We start from the raw sequence: 17,207 nt of genomic DNA on the forward strand, positions 1-17,207 counted from the left end.
GGGATCGAGTCCCGCATCGGGCTCCCTGCTCGGCAGGGAGTCTGCTTCTCCCTCTCCCGCTCCCCATTTGTGTTCCCTCTCTCGCTGTGTCTTTCTCTGTCAAATAAATAAATAAAATCTTAAAAAAAAAAAAAAAAGAATAAGTTTAGTTAGATTATTTATTTATTTATTTATTAAAGATTTTATTTATTTATTTTGACAGAGAGAGAGAGATAGCAAGAGCAGGAACACAAGCAGGGGGAGTGGGAGAGGGAGAAGCAGGCTCCCCGCTGAGCAGGGAGCCTAATATGGGGCTCGATCCCGGGACCCTGGGACCATGACCCAAGCCGAAGACAGACACCCAATGACTGAGCCACCCAAGCGCCCCAAGATTTTTTATTTATTTTTGAGAGAGAGAGAGGGAGAGAGCACGAGCAGGGGGAGGGGCGGAGGGAGAAGCAGAGTCCCTGCGGAGCAGGGAGCCCGATGCGGGACTTGATCCCAGGACCCTGGGATCGTGACCTGAGCCGAAGGCAGATGTTTAACCGACTGAGCCACCCAGGTGTCCCCAGAAAACAATGTATTATGTACAATGTCAGGAATATAAATTGAATTTGTTAGAGCCTTTTTTTTTTTTAAAGATTTTATTTATTCATTTGAGACACAGAGATACAGAGAGAGAGAACATGAGCAGGGGGAGAGGCAGGCTTCCTGCTTGCTGAGCCAGGAGCCCAATGTGGGGCTCCATCCCAGGACTCTGGGATCATAACCTGAGCTGAAGGCAGACAGGATCGTGGGATCACGACCTGAGCCGAAGGCAGACGCTTAACCATCTGAACCACCCAGGCGCCCAATGTTAGAGTTTTTAATAGATTATTGATGGTGATAGAGAATACTGAAATACTCTTTCTGTTAGGCTGCCACAGTACTGGCGGGAGAATCACTCCCAAGCTGCCTGTTAACTGGGTTCCTGTGGAAGGGGCTCTGACCTTTGGTAGGGTGAGAGAGGATCAGTAGGCTTTGGCTGGTAGAAGGGAATATAATGGAGAGGACATTAGTGAGAAGCCCTGGAGGGTGAAGCCTTGGGAGCTCTGGGGAGAGGTTAGTCCTGGTGCCTTGTTGAGGGGGTGGTGTGGGGAGGCCAGGCCAGGAGTGGCAGGGGTCAGTGGGCACACGGATTCCCCCCCCCCGATTGCAGTATCAGCAGTGCAGGAGGAGGCCATCAGTCAGGGATTGCTTACATTTCCTTAACTCTGAGTGAAAAAGATGGCTGGATAAGTTAGAAAGGGAGTTTTATAGATGATGGCCTCTTTGCCAGGTAACCACAATCTGTATAATGGCCTGTTTGTGCGGTGTATTGAAGATGAACCTGCCATAGATGTTTTAGGCCAAACCTGTTTAGTACACACTTGCACTGTGTCTTTGGTAACTTAATTCAATATTTTGACAAATAATGGGACTAGGAAAAGTTTGAAGAAAAAGACTTCACTGTTTTCTCTGGCATTGCCAAGTGGATTATAAAAGTGGTAATTACTCAGTTGTCTTGGATTTTTCAAGGATGTTACTAAGTATGGCATGAGAATAAATCACTTATTATTTCCATTCCATTTTGACTGAGGCTTTATGCTCATGTTTTTAAAATAAAAAAAATTAGTAATGACTTGGTTTGAATACAGTTAACCTTTAATATTAGTCTTTTTTGGAGACCTGAGATAATTATTATTTTGACTTTTACTTAATGCAATTCAGTGCTTTAAAGTCATTGTTTTGGAGGAGAGAGGGTTTGGCAATATTAGAGTTTGCCTTTGTGTATTGTCAACAATGTTTAACCTAAGAAAAATGTGTTTAATTTTACTTTTTGCAGAGTGGCCTCTACTTTGACCAGAGAAACTATAGCAGTCTTAGACATAGCAAACCCACCTCTGCCTACTACACTCGGGTTTGTCTCAAGCTTTTTGGCTTTGTTTGTTTTATCCAACTTTAACACACTTCTAACCCCTGGTTTTGCATTTTGACTAGTTAGAACTAATCTGTGAGTGGCTGTGTGTGCACTGGTTTGTGGTAACTGAATTCATAGAGTCTATGTATCTTTAGCTGATGTGAACTATTGAACCACCACATTTATAAATGAGTACTATTTTCCCCAGTTTTTTAAAATGAAAAATACTTAACATACAAAAATGTTCAAAGAATTGTATATTAACCACCCACGTGCCTACTACTTAGATTCTACAATTCATATTTTACTATATTTCCTTTATCATATTAATGTCTATCCATCTATCCATCCATCGATCCATCTTTTTTGGGGGGATGTTTTTCAGAATAAGTTGTAGGCATCACTACACATCATGGTGGTTGGCCTTTTAATAAAAGCTTACATGTAAAAATTTAAACTAATTGGGATGAAAAGAATATTTGTTTAATGTTAGAATCCTTGTTTTTTCAAGACATTTGGCACATCATACATTTAAAACAAATATGTGGCACATAGTACATAGAAAATAATTCAGTTGTCAAAACCTGCACACGCAACTTAGATATTCTTATTTTCCCTGTCTGATGGGCTTGGAAAAAAGAGTTGAAAATTATTTTCAGATGACATCAGAAGAGGAAAGATTTAATTCCATTTTTAAAAATGCTGTGCCTTGTTAGTGACTTGAATTTGTTGTGACCAGTACATTTTTTCTGATTAAACTAAGATACTTTGTCCATGGCTTGTGTATTTGTAGTGTAACTTGGAGCTCATTTACCTGGTTCCTCAGCAGTCAGGCTAAGCTCATCAAGAGTCTGCTGTGAGATCTCAGAAAGTGTCCCAGGAGCTGCTGGTGACCCGGGTGTGGCCACTGTTCTCCACACTCCCTGTGCCGTGGCCCTCTTTTCTTGAGTGTTTTCTTAGGTTGCCACCCCATCTCCTAACATTACTATTGAAAGCCCAGTAAGACTTAAGCACATTTATAGAAAACTATTCCACGTGTTTCTCTTATCCCTTAAAATGGGTATTCAAAAAGATTTCTAATGGCTAAGTTTTCCTCACCTTATGTGTTACTTAACTCCCTTAAGCATTCAGGAATTGCTAATCAATTATGGAGTGTAGAATAAACACAGCTTCTGCTCTCGTGATGGAGAGACCAAGTCTCCTTTTGCTGAATTATCTTGTTCTGTTTTGTTTTTGTTTCTTAACAGTCTTCTTCCCTGTGTAGTGACCCTCTGGCGACCTCAAAGAGTACCAGGGTTAGTACTTTCTGAGAAGTGTCTTGCCTTCAGAGCTACCAGTTGCTTTTCTTTGGGTTAAATCATGCGCTTTTTTCATAGGCCTCCTCTACTGCAAATTCTGGTCTGCTGAGAAGTACCAGCCTGGTTTGTATTTTTCTCTTCCAACGTGTGTACTCCTGGTGGAGCCACTGTCATGGTGCTGACCCTGGCTTGACAGCTTTCCTCCAAAACAGTCAAGGACACGGGGCTTTGATGCTTTGTACACTGCAGAATGTGCTGCCAATGCTTAAAATGCAAAACTTTAGGGTAGTAAGAAAAAAAACAAAAACAAACCAGCCCTATTTTCCAGATAGTGCTGGCTGTTGGTAGGCCATTGCTTACGGTTGGTTTCCTGTAGAGAAGACAACCTTGCATGGGCCCCACTACACTTGTATACTTTTGTGAGATGGTTGCCCATGCACAGATGTCATATTTCCTTTGGGACAGCTGTGACCTTGGCCGTGTTAATACTAGGCTCTAATAAAGCAAGCTGACTAGGAAGCAAAAGCCATTATCTGTGTAACGTGCGCCATAGTTCTGTGTAATGTGCAAGTTGTGAGCTGGCTGCTTTCAGGCTGTTGCTTTGTTGTGCTGTGGCCTGTTCTCGTAGACTGGCAACTGGAGGCTTTGTAGGTTCATTTTATTGTGCCAGTGGGCAAAATGCTTTATGTCCCTCACTTTGCTTTTCTGCTCAGTCCCCTCTTTAGAGAGAATAAATTCATAAATGTTCCTTCTCCTAGTTTCATAACATGATGGTGAAAAGAAATACTGTAATGGTGCTTTTTAAAGGAAGTGTGAGTTTGAAGTTTTGGGACTGATGTAGGACTTCACGCGTATCAGTGAATGTTCTCACCTGACACACTACACTACAACACTTTTTTGGAACCGAGTACTTCGAAGAAATTGTGACATTTTCAAAACAACTTTGATACCTGAATAAATAGATGAGTGGTATTTCCTCTGTTCTTTAGGTGTCATTGTATCATGGTGGATTATATAACCCTTATGGGTCTCGAACTGTAAGTCCAACCAGGGGGAGGTGGTGAGGAGGGAGGTGTGTAGGTGGGTACAGTTTACTTACAAAGAAAAAGTCATTTAATCTGACCTGCAGTTGCTCTGTAAGTTGTGACCCATAAGCTAGCCAACGGTGACTCTCACCCAAATTGTGAGGAACTGCCTGCTGGAAATCATGGCTCACAGTATGAAGGGAATATAAGTGGAGAAACCTCTTTTCCTGCTCATTAGTCCCTGAGGAAGAGGATGGGAGCAGTGCTCCTCAGGGCATCCCCTTCCCCTCCTCACCCTCCAGCTGAGGGCTGCTGGATCTAGGGGGTTGGGAGAAAGGTAGAGTTCCAGACCTGGGAGAACAGTCACCTTCACCCCGGGATCCAGCGGCCACTTAGGTCCAGGGTCACGAATGTATTCCCCCAGCAGGCAAAGGAGGTGGCCATTATTGTAAAACCTTTCTTCTTGGAAACTTTATAGCCATCTGAATACAGTTACTACTCATCAAGAACAAGTTCGGCCCGAAGCAGTCCTGTGGTGAGCTGTCTGGTCTCTTTGCATGCTTTATAGATACTTTCAGTTGTTTCCTTAATCTGTACTCACAGTTCGGAATATTGAGGATGCGTGTTTCACTCTTTTGTGCATGGATTGTCATTTTCCTTCAGTACACAAACTCAGGTATACTAATTTGTCCTAATTGGTGGTTTCTGTGTGAATGTGACTTAGCACACAATTTCTGAAATGAGTCTGGAACCAGTGCCATTAGAAGTTTTAAAAAATTTGTATTGTCGTTTATGTGAACTTCTTATCTTTTCAGTGGTGATAATTCACTATATGGGTTGATTATCCTATGTTTCTCTTTTCTGTCTCTGCTTTCTGCATTGAGCCATTTCACTTGCTTGCCAGCACTTCAATCAATGGAGTGAAAGGAGAAGTAATAAAACAAGTCAGCTTTTAAAAATTGTTTACATAAAAGACAAAACTGGGATAATTCTAATCACCCAATCTTTCTGGAATATTAAAACTTTTTTTTTTTTTAAGTTATAAAAGTAGTATTAGCTTAAGGAAAGTCCAAAGTAAAAGTCCCCTGACCCTTTCTTTCCCTATGTTCCCTTTTCTACTGAGTGCGTTTTGGAAATAGTTTTATGTCAGCACATTCTTTTTAATGGCGGTATATTATCCCACTAGTGCATGGGTTGTACATTTCTTTTTGAGGATTTCTTTTCATAGGTATTGTTTTTGGTTTTTGTTTTTAAACTGTAGTTGACACACAAGGTTACATTAGTTTCAGGTGTATAACATAGTGATGTGACAACTCTGTATATTATGCTGTGCTCGCCACAAGTGTAGCTCGCATCTGTCACCACACAGCATGATTACAATACCATTGACTATATTCTCTATGCTGTAGCTTTTATCCTTGTCAATCATTAAATAACTGGAAGCTTGTATTTCCCACTCCCTATCGATGGACATTTAGGTTGCTGTATTTTTGCTACAGCAAACACTTGCATAATGGACTGTCGTATACAGTTGTATTTTTGTGTACTTATGAGTAGATCTCATGTAAGGTAGATTGCTAATCATTAAATGATGGGGGTCAAAGAGTATATACATTTAAATTATGATGCATATTGCCGTATTGCCCACCAAAAAAGACTAAACTAATTTACATTTCCAATGGCAAATGATGACTTTAGGAACTACTTTGTTATTCTTGACAGTGTCAAAATAGGAGAAATTACTAAAGCAGTTTCTTAATGGTCAGTACAGATTGCTCTGTGGAGTGGAATAGGTGAGCTATATAGATTTTATTTTATATTCATGTTGGGCTCTGTTCTCCTGCCATTTCCAAGGGGCACTTCTCAAGAATTCCACTCCTATGCTTAACAAAAATGTACACAGGAATGTTTAAGGAGATAAAGGCTTTTTGATTTAAGTAGGAAGTTTACTTTTACCTCACTCCATAATAAAATTCCACTTGGCAATTCTGGGACCCGATAGCATTTTTAATGTACCAATATGATGGCCCCTTGCAAACAGAATTATGGTAATACATTTTCAGTCAAGTGTAGAACCTTGTCCTTGTGTGCTGGCTGCATGTTATTTCATTTGCAAGTTGGGTTCAGAGTTATTATCTTGGTGATGCCAGAATGGTTCCTCAGTGATGTCAGAATAGAGGTAACTTATACACACGGAAGATGAGTCTTCTGCTGCTCATGGAACAGGAAGAAAACTGTAGGGTGACATTAGAAATATCTCCACGCATTGCATAGGAATGAATAAAGGAAAATAAGAATCATCATTTCAGTGTCCTTGCTGGTAGGAAATTCTGTCTTTGACTTATTTCACCTGAAGATATTCTTAGATTTTTTTCTCTCCCGAACTTAGGCATTAAGTATACTTGTTGACCCCCTGATGGGCTCCAAAGGGCCTAGTGGTTTAAAAAGCATGAAATCCAGGCGCCTGGGTGGCTCAGTTGGTTAGGCGACTGCCTTCGGCTCGGGTCATGATCCTGGAGTCCCGGGATCGGGCTCCCTGCTCGGCGGGGAGTCTGCTTCTCCCTCTGACCCTCCCCCATCTCACGCTCTCTCTCTCTCTCTCTCTTTAAAAAAAAAAAAAAAAAAAAAAAAGCATGAAATCCCTAGCTGGTGTTGGTTGGTCTGTTTATGCCCTAGCCCTCCACTCCTGTCCTCTTTTTTTCTACAACTTAAATAAAAGAGAAAGTAGTATTTTATTCTGTGTGCTTTGTAGAAATATCGTTTGGTTTTTAATGCTGCTTTATTATACTTTGAAGCCACTTTTCTGTTTGATGGTGCACAATAGGTGGTGCCAATTATATGCTCATGTAGAGTAATTGCATGCTTCCCCAAACCTTACCTAATGTGCTTGCAGCCAGGTAAGACCTATAGTGAAATCACATGTTTTTCATTATCTGCTTTTAATATCTGTAGTTTACCAATGATGACACTGCAAGCATTGCATCCTCTGGTCGCGCCAGTCGTGGGCGAAGGGACAGTGTGGTGAGCGTGGTTTGCATGCAAACTCATACAATAAGTTTTTAAATTGCCCCCCTGTATGTGATCCCATGAAATCTCCTGGAAAATGAAATTTGCATTTGACAAAAATGAGCATTTTCCTCAAATTTAGTTTATATGAATAATTTGCCTTCAAAAATGTGTTCCTGTGAATATGTATTCTCTGTGGGCTATGGAAGCTTTCATCAGTAACTTGCCTCTTTACACCTCTTATGTGCAGGTCTTTGTGTATTTGAAAGATTTTCACTTTTTATTCTTTGTTGCTGTTTTATGTGCATGCATTTATGTGCACAGTTCACCAGTAACAAAAGTTTCTCCAGCAAAATGAATGCTCCACTTTGCATAAAACTTGTTAACTATGGGTTACAAATCATGTTGCCATCAGTTGCTTTCTTCGCTGTGTATTTAAGATGTATTGTTTATAGTTTATACATCTTTTAAGACCTGTGAACTTTTTAATAGTCGTAGGTGGCAAAATTTAGAAATTCTGGTCAAAAATTCTGGTTAAAAATTCAGCTAGCATAATAATTGTAGAGACAACAAATAGCTAGGTCAAAATACAGATTGGTGTAATTTCAGATTATTCTTTTGATGATGCTGGAAGTTTTTCAGAGAGCTGATGACATTTTTGCTATATTTAAGAATTGATTTGAAAATTACATTGGTAAGCATGATATGTCAGCTTAGAGCTACAAAAGAGCCATGTTTTGTGAAAGATTGTAAACCTGAAGCTTTCATAGAAAAGGGAAACACCAAGTGTTTGTGAGATTTGTTGCCAAAAATGCAGTGATCTGTTTAAGGCAATTGTGGTCCATTGGCGAACCAGTTAATGCTCATACAGCTGAAGGAGAAAAAACAAGCCAGGACACCTGAAAGCACCTTGGAAAGTGATGGAGTAGAAAGGGCAGGAAGGGACTTTAAAGTAATGATGCCTGGGTTTGAGCCACTTCTACAACCTGTTAGTTGTGTTAATGGCAATTTATTTGTAATGGGGATGTTAATGACTGTCTTTGTAGGTAGGCTTAATATATGCAAATGAATTACTTATGGAGAAGAGCTACAAAGTTCTTGAGACAGTAGGAACCAGTAAAATATTAGGTATATGTAAATCTAAGTTGTATTACTATTACTATGAATAAAAATATTGTTGCTTGACTGCCTTAGCCCTTAGCAAAACTTCACACTTGTAAGCCTTCTTTGTCTCTGTGGATGGATTTCCAAATTCACTTCCTGGAATGGAAGAGTTTTTAAGCAAGGTAATCAGACAGAGCTGAGGTAAGAAAAGCTGATAAGTGAGGTAAAAAATACTCCCTACTTACTAATTCAACAGATGTTTATGGAGTACCTATTATATGTGAGGCATTGTATTAAGTGCTGGGAATAATGTGGTAAGCTAGACCAGATTTCTGATTTCATGGAGCTTATATCCTAGTGAAAGAAATAGAAAATAAACAAGTAAACAAAGAAAGAAAAGAGAAGTAACCCCAGGGATTGTGAAGAGAACAGGAGGTGATGGGACAGGGAACATTGAGGGATGCATGTGCGAGTGTGCATCCCTTTGGAGGGGGTGATCAGAGAAGGCTTCCCCAGGGAAGTGACCTTTGAGCTGCGACTTGAAATGGGAGGAGCCAGCTGCCTGAAGAGCGGGAGAAGAGCTCTAGGCCAATGACAAAGTCTCAGGTGGGAAAAGACTGAGTTTGGGGAACCAGAAAGGGGCCAGTGTAGTTCTTTCATTATTTTGTCTCACAGTTCCTGGTCTTGAGGAGTATGAAAAAGAGGGAAGTGTAGAAATTGAGCAAATAGTGCAATAAATACCCTGCAAAGAATGCTGCATTGAGCATATATGTGCTTAACAGAGTTGATAGCTGTAATGAACTATAAGTTTTTGAAATATGGTAGAGGCTTGAGGTAAATAGTATCCTAGTGAGGATGATGCATGTGCTAAACACGGGAGCCTTTGCTGGCCCTCGGCAGTAAATGATCTCTGTGGTATACAACTCGAGTTAAGGTGCATAAAAGCTTGTTTTAGAGAGCTGTGATTTCCTTTAGAAACCCTTTTATGTTTCTTTTCTACTTTTTTGAGTAGGTTAATTGCAGCGGTTTCCTCATTGCATGATACTTTATCAAGCACCAAAACAATATTTGTTTTCCTCATTTGACAATGTTCTTATCCTTCTCCTCTCTCTTTTCTTAACCTTTAAAGCATTTCATTTTTTTCTGATTGAAAGGTTTCTACCGCTGATTATTTTAGTCGCTCCAATCGTAGGGGGAGTGTAGTCTCAGAGGTGGATGACGTCAGTATCCCCGATTTGACCAGCGTGAGTGTATTGCATGGGGGTGGTTTTGGCGTCTCAGGCTTGTGACTAACGGCTAATACATTAGCTATTTGAAAGTTAGGAGCTTAATTTACTGCTTTAATTTTTATTGGGATAGAGTAACATAAAGTACAGTTATTTGTTTTGTTTTGGAATGTATATACTGATATGCTTTGATTTTTTAAAAAAACTTTTCTGTGAAAAATTTCACCTGTAGAACCCGTCAGCAGCTCCAAAAATTACCAGTGTTTTGCCAATTTTGCTTCATCTCTTTCCTCCCTTTTCCCTTTTTTTTTCCTGAATTATTTTAAAGCAAATCCATGTCATTTCCCAGTAGTTTAGTATGCATCTCTAATTGAGAATTTCTTTTTCATATTTACTCTACCATTATCATACCTAATAAAATTAAAAATAATTCCTTAAAACCTCTAATACCTAGCCCATATTTAGATATCCCTGATGAGTCTTAAAATTTTTCTTCCCTTTTTATTTTGGTGAATATATAAAGTACTAGACAGACTTTGAAGGTTGAACAATAGGAGATATATATATATATTTTTAAAGATTTTATCTATTTGACAGAGAGAGACACAGCAAGAGAGGGAACACAAGCAGGGGGAGTGGGAGAGGGAGAAGCAGGCTCCCCGCGGAGCAGGGAGCCCGATGTGGGGCTCGATCCCAGGACTCTGGGATCATGACCTGAGCCGAAGGCAGACGCTTAACGACTGAGCCACCCAGGCGCCCCTGAACAATAGGAGATATTACTTAGTAAAGTGTCACTAATTTATGGTAACTGGGAAGAATCTAAATAGATTTTAAACATTTGGACTATGGCATTATTTTGAAGAAATGCCTGTCCATTGCTTTCACATCATTGGGAACTGAATTTAGGAAAGATTGTCCTTGATGCCTTGAGGCATTTGTCTTAATGAAGGAACTCCAACCAGCATATACCTCCCTGCCTGATCTAATAGCCTCTTTTTCTCTTTGACACCTCCTGTCCCTTGCTGGGATTAGTTTTGTTTTGCCCATAGACCAATGCTGTCTGATTTTCAAGCACTTTGAAGCAGGTGAGAGGCAGTGTTTCCTAACCAAAAAGTTAGTTTTGAATGAAGAGATATTATTTATATTTAGCACATTGCTCGTTGTATTTAAATAGCTACTTTTGAATGACTTTAATCCTGGAAAATAATTTTAAGTGTGGTCTTTAAGTATTCCAGATTGTTGGATCTCAAACCTGGCTGTATATAGCAACCCTGTCTTGCCCTCTGTCAGATCAAGGAATCTCTGCACGCAGAGTTGGAAGATTGGCTCCCGAGTCTTTCCCCTGAAATATTGCTCATTTTATTGGTTTGCTTAGCAACTTATTCTTTTTTTTTGTAGATATAAACAATTTAATTTATTGTATACACCTTTTTTTCTTAAAAACTTTGAATTCTGTTAGCCTTTAATTTGTGATGGTGGTTATGTCCTCCTTATGTGTATTTCTTGGCAATTTATTTTAGTAACTACACAGAAGTGAAAAGCTTGATAGTTAAAAAAAAAACAAACTCCCTGCTTCTACTAATTTAATATAACTCTTTTCTTTACCCAGGTAATTATTTTGGTTTATTTACGTATTTTTAAATAAAAATTATACATATTTAAGGTGTATAACGTGATGATTTGATATGTATACGTTATTATATCAAATCATCATGCTGTACACCTTATAACATAAACAAAAGATTCTCTAGAGCAGTGGTTAGCAAATATGGCCAGCAACCCCTTATTTTATAGCCTGTGAGCTAATGGTTTTTATGTATTTTTTTCATGATTATCTAAGTACCTATATGATATCCTTAATTTTGCCTTTTGGCAAAGCCTAAAAATTTGCTGTTCCCCTCTCTAGAGCAAAAATTTTCTCTAATATTATTTCTTTTTTTTTTTTTAAGATTTTATTTATTTATCGGAGAGAGAGAATGGGAGACAGAGAGCATGAGAGGGGGAGGATCAGAGGGAGAAGCAGACTCCCTGCTGAGCAGGGAGCCCGATGCGGGACTTGATCCTGGGACTCCAGGATCATGACCTGAGCCGAAGGCAGTCGCTTAACCAACTGAGCTACCCAGGCGCCCTAATATTATTTCTTTTAAAGGGTAACTATACAGCTCATTGTAGACAAATGAAAAGTGGACTTGACATTGGTAAGATCCTCCCCACACACTCCACTTTTTGATATAAGCTAGGAAATCTGCATTTTTTTGTGAAATAGCCTGATTTTAAAATGCTGACAATGAATTCAAAATTTTAAAAGTCACTTTCAGGCTTCCGCATTGTGGATCAGATAAATGTGTACATTCTGCTCCATTTATAACTTCTGAGCTAGGTGTGCTGAAAAAGGGTGCCAGGCCCTGATTTGGCAAGACTCACTATCTGGATATTTATGATTGCTCAAGCCTCTGGTCTTTTCTTCTGCATTGTTCCTTTGTCCCATCAGTCAGGCTGGGGAAAAGGATGTAAATGTGCTTTCATTTTACTGATTGTTAATAATCAGACCATTTCTGAATGGAATCCTCAGCCATTTTTGCTTTAGGAGATTATTAAAATTAATTGCTCCCTTCCCTTCTGTGGTTAGGGAATCAGTCATTAGTTTTCTGGTTATTTTTTTTTCTCCATTAAACAGAATTTTTGATGCATATTATCATCCATATATAAAATTAGAAGTTAAAGGATTAGACTCCAATAACTACATTAAACAACACTATAAATACTTTGACTATAGTTTTATAACTTAAAAAATAAGTTTATTCAAATGCCTAATTATGAATACCTTTATCTTCTGATCATATATATTACATTAGATTTACTGATACAGTTGACAGGAATGGGTGCTGCATGATATACCTCAGATATGCATAGCTCAATTACATCAAATCTCTGATACCTTTTTTTAATATATTTTTTAAGACTTTATTTATTTGAGAGAGATAGAGAGCATGAGAGTGAGAGAGAGAGAGAGAAAGAGACCACAAGCAGGGGGAAGTGGTAGAGGGAGAGGGAGAAGCAGGCTCCCCGCTGAGCAGGGAGCCCGATGCGGGGCTCGATCCCATGACCCTGGGATCATGACCTGAGCTGAAGGCAGACGCTTAACCTACTGAGCCACCCAGGTGCCCTCAACTCTCTGATGTCCTTTTAAGAAAAAAATATAATTAGAACAAGATGTAAGTCTTTATTTCTAAACAACTCTTTTAAAAAATCTTTTTTATTTTTTCTTTTGAGAGAGAGAGTGCACACAAGGGGAGGTGGAAGGGGTAAAGGGAGAGGGAGAGAGAATTTTAAGCAGGCTCAGCACTCAGCATAGAGCCTGACCTGGGGCTTGATCTCACGATCCTGAGATCATGACCTGAGCTGAAATCAAGAGTCAGATGCTTAATCAGCTGAGCCACCGAGGTGCCCCTCTAAACAACTCTTAAATGACAGTATCGAAATGTATTTACAACTAGAATTCTCTATTTCTATTCAAAAGGTTCAATTGTATTTTACCATTTTAGTAAGGTAAAATTATCTGTCAAACTAAGTAACCATATGCTGAAATGAAGTTCAAAGGGCTTTTTATCCAGAGAATAAATAAACATCTTTCTTTTAAGAAGAAATAAAGAGTTTCAAGGATTTGACAAGATATGTATTCTAAGAAATATTTCTCACATGTACTAATTTCAACAAATATTCAAGGAGTTTAGATTTAAAGAGAAACAATCCATAATTTCTAATGTCAAGAGCAAAGCATTTTCAGATGTCCCAGACATAAATAAGGCAAAGGCATTTATCACTGAAATGTGGGAAAGATTATATTTATTTAAGATTTTGTTTACTAGTTGATAACTTGAAATTCTTTAAGAAAATACTACTTTTGAACTTTAAAGCATTCAAATTGGAATATAAAGTCTGCTACCATGTGTTCTTTTTTTTTTTTTTTTTTAAAGATTTCATTTATTTGACAGAAAGAGACACAGCGAGAGAGGGAACACAAGCAGGGGGAGTGGGAGAGGGAGAAGCAGGCTCCCCGCGGAGCAGGGAGCCTGATGTGGGGCTCGATCCCAGGACTCTGGGATCATGACCTGAGCCGAAGGCAGACGCTTAACGACTGAGCCACCCAGGCGCCCCTGTTCTTCTTTTTTTAAGAGTTGTTTGTTAAAGAGTATGCAGGCATGGGCATGTATACTCGCAGGGGGGACAGAGTAGCGGGGGAGGGGGCAGAGGGGAGAGGCAATCTCCAGCAGACTCCCCACTAAGCAGGGAGCTGGATATGGGGCTCTATCTCAGGACCCTGAGATCATGACCTGAGCTGGAATTAAGAGTCCAACTCTTAACCGAGTGAGCCACCCAGATGCCCTTGCTCTTCTTTTCACATTAATACGAATATGAAATATTACAAGCTTGTTAGCTGACTTCCAAGTTCCAGCTATCAAAGAAACCCTTTTCATGATTGGAAAATTACCTATTTAATTATTTAAGGGTACAGTGCCATGATATTTACTTGAAACTTTTTGAGAATAGTAAGGTACAGTTAACATTAATGACTAAGTCCTGAGGGCCATATTTGGGAGAAGGGAGGAAGCTTTGCTTAGTGTTTTCTTGTTTTGGTTTTTTTTTTTTTAATCTACTTTTTTATTAGCAACTTTCTTTTTTAGCAACTTGATTTACTTTTAGTATTTTTTTCTATCTTGGTTTAATTTGCATGTTTTACAGAATTGTGACCATAAAGTATATACAGCCTTTGTTTTCTGATTTCTCACTTACTAATCTTATAAGATCCTCTTAATTCATCTTATAGCTGAAACCTTGTATCCTTTTACCAACCTTTCCCTATTTTATACCTTAATGTATTAAACATGATTAAATTTTATTCCACTTAAAAGCCTTTTCAGGATCCGGCAGACTCTGGGTCATAATTATGAACATTAGTGTGTCATTGCAGAGCAGTTGTGTAGAGCTCCTGGCTGCTAGAGAGAGCACTGGGGCTTTTAGAACACCAGGTGTCAAGTAGTGTTTTGTCTAAGTGGAAGACAGCACATAATATAGCACAATCTGAGAAGTGAGAACTGGAGTCTCTGGCCAAGTCACTGCAGCCCAAATGACTGGACTGCGGCGTGGCTGCTCTTGGTATTTTTTGCTGCCTTAACAATCCATGAGGTTTGGCGCATGATCAGTTTGGGTTGCGACAGTTGGGATCTGTCAGAAGACAGTGAAAGCAATAGAATCAACATTGCGATGGACTAGTTCAATGATGCAGCCTCTGAAATGTAAGATCATTCCAAGTTGACTGTTAAAAAAAATGGATAGACTTGGGGGTCATTTTTGTGGGAGGGGAATATGAGCCAGGATTTTAAATAGACCTAGAAGAGTGTTTCTGAGTGTTGCTTGTTTTTGTCTTTAACTCATTAGTAGAAGAGAGTTGGGAGATACTCTGAGGAAAATACGGCAGTTTTATTCAGATACAGTATTTCTTTGATCCTGAAGAATAACACTCTAAGTATCAGGCAATGTGTTTTACTAGTATAAATGTGATGGAAGGTTATTCCTTTTTGTGACAATAATTGTTAACTACTGTAATTGTTTGTTTTTGAACATTTTATATGCGATTTAGAAAAAATTAAAGTTAACTAAAATTAATTCCTTTTTAAGAGTATTATAATAGGGTCTCTCTGTCAAATAAATAAATAAAATCTTTTAAAAAAGAGTATTATATTAAAAAGTAGCAAAAAGAGATCAAAGTCTGAGATAGTATTTATATTACTTTAAGTACTTTATATAGTACTTCTAATAAACACCTTTTATTATAAACAGTGTTTGTTATATAAACACTGAGGAAAAAATGAACATGATAAATGTGGGCAATGAAAAAGAACAGGAAAACTTTCAATTATGAGGAAGTTAGAGTGAAGTGATCTGAATAGAGCCAGAAATAATGGTATTTTGTGTTTTAATAATTAACTGAGGAAAGTTTTCAAATCTTTTTTCTAGATTGGGCTGGGAGGGTTGGTCTAGGTGTTGGAGTCTGGGTATATTTTCATTTAGTTAAATCTCTCTGTAACTTTTTCCCCCTAATGGTAATTGGGACAGTATATCCAGGTAAATTATGTGAACACAGGGTTAAAGATTTGCAAAACTGAGATCTGGACTCAGCCCTGATTAGTAGTAGTTCAGCTTTCAGGAAAATCTTTTGCCTCTGAATTTCTCTTTCCTCAGCTGTAAGGTCAGGGTTTGGGATTAGACCTATGAGGTACCTCTCTTTATGAAAGAAACACTAATCCTATCCACAGAAGATAGGATAACTCAGTTATGCGTACCCAGATGATAGGACACTATGTTGTTGTTAAAGTAAATGAAGTAAGTCTGTAAGTACAGATGAGGTATGATTCATTTACTCATTTGCCCAACAAATTTTGAGTCCTTCTATATGCCAGGTGCTGTTTTTGATGTTAGGAATACAGAAATGAACATATAGACATAGAACATACATTAAAGAGAAAGAGATCAAACAATAAATAAACGAATAAATATCATGGGATTAGGGAGTGATCAATGCCATGAAGAAAAATGAGGTAGTTTCTGTAATCTCTGAAACTTGGTAAGGAGAAAAAGAAGATATAGAATGTATTTGGGACATTACTTTAGAATTTGTTAAAGACACGGGGGCCGGTTGCCCTTGGATGGAGAATTGGAAGGTTTGGGTGTGGTATAGTAGGGAGAGAGGCTTACTTCACATACCCTTTTGTGCTGGTTGATTTTTTTAAATTTTATTTTTGACGTATGTACATGTATTGCTTAAAAAAGCAAAAAAAAAAAAAAAAAAAGCCAAAGAACTGAATCCTTAAGAGCTGTGGGGGAAATCTTTTTTGATGATATATTTAACTTGCTTTAGTTGAATTTGAACTTTTTTTGGCTAAGTATACTGGTCTTATCTATGTGTCCCGTGTTCTAATAATGTTTAGATAATAAAGTTTTTTGGCTTTTGGTTTTATCAGTCTTTTTCTTTTGATGTGTACAAGTTTTTTTGGTGTGTGTGTGTTAACATTTGCATTGCCAAAGCTCAAGTTTACATATATTTTTCTTTAACGTGTTTCAAATACCATGAAAAGGAAAATCTACAGGTTCTAAACATGCATAAGAACAGCTTGCTTACTGCATGTCATCCTTAGGGTAAGAATTGAAGTTGTTGACATTTTGTCTTATGTGTCTCAACTTTTATTTCAGTTTCAATATGTTTACTTTTAGGTTCCAAACATCAGTTGAACTTGGAGAACTCAAATGAGGTCACTTTTTTTCCTCTAAAAAAACCCCTAGCATGCTAAGCATCTCTCCTGATTTTTATCTCTGTTCTTTTCTAGTTGGATGAAAAATCTGACAAACAGTATGCTGAAAATTACACAAGGGTGAGTACATAAATTCCTATGGGAATTAGATTCTCAAGGTCAATTAAACTTAATTTCTACTGCTATTTCATTATTTTACTACATTTGAACTGGTGGAGCTACTCTTCCTTTCTTCATCTATTTCCTGTCCTTGACCCCCCAAATTCCTCTGAGGTTGAATCATGTGAAGCACTGGGAAGAGAAAAGACACTGCATTTTAT

At 38.4% G+C, this 17,207-nt stretch overlaps 1 protein-coding gene across 10 annotated transcripts in view; it reads left to right on the forward strand.

Moving 5' to 3' along the window:
• The window catches only part of LRRFIP2 (LRR binding FLII interacting protein 2), a 108,723-nt gene that overhangs the window by 52,517 nt on the left and 38,999 nt on the right, over positions 1-17,207 (forward strand). For 6 of the 10 annotated variants that reach the window (XM_064590234.1, XM_045904060.3, XM_064590242.1 and 3 more), the window contains 8 exons: positions 1,844-1,918; positions 3,166-3,213; positions 3,295-3,339; positions 4,206-4,253; positions 4,720-4,776; positions 7,194-7,262; positions 9,506-9,595; positions 16,963-17,007. In XM_064590234.1, coding sequence (XP_064446304.1) covers positions 1,844-1,918; positions 3,166-3,213; positions 3,295-3,339; positions 4,206-4,253; positions 4,720-4,776; positions 7,194-7,262; positions 9,506-9,595; positions 16,963-17,007 — 477 coding nt within the window. The remainder of the gene's footprint in view (positions 1-1,843; positions 1,919-3,165; positions 3,214-3,294; positions 3,340-4,205; positions 4,254-4,719; positions 4,777-7,193; positions 7,263-9,505; positions 9,596-16,962; positions 17,008-17,207) is intronic. The other 4 variants (XM_064590261.1, XM_045904064.3, XM_064590274.1 and 1 more) reach the window with 1 other exon arrangement.

This window comes from Mirounga angustirostris, unplaced genomic scaffold (assembly GCF_029215605.1).
Source record: "Mirounga angustirostris isolate CCGP_5_RB_7025 unplaced genomic scaffold, mMirAng1.0.hap1 SCAF_1, whole genome shotgun sequence".
In the NCBI taxonomy this organism is placed as follows: domain Eukaryota; kingdom Metazoa; phylum Chordata; class Mammalia; order Carnivora; family Phocidae; genus Mirounga; species Mirounga angustirostris.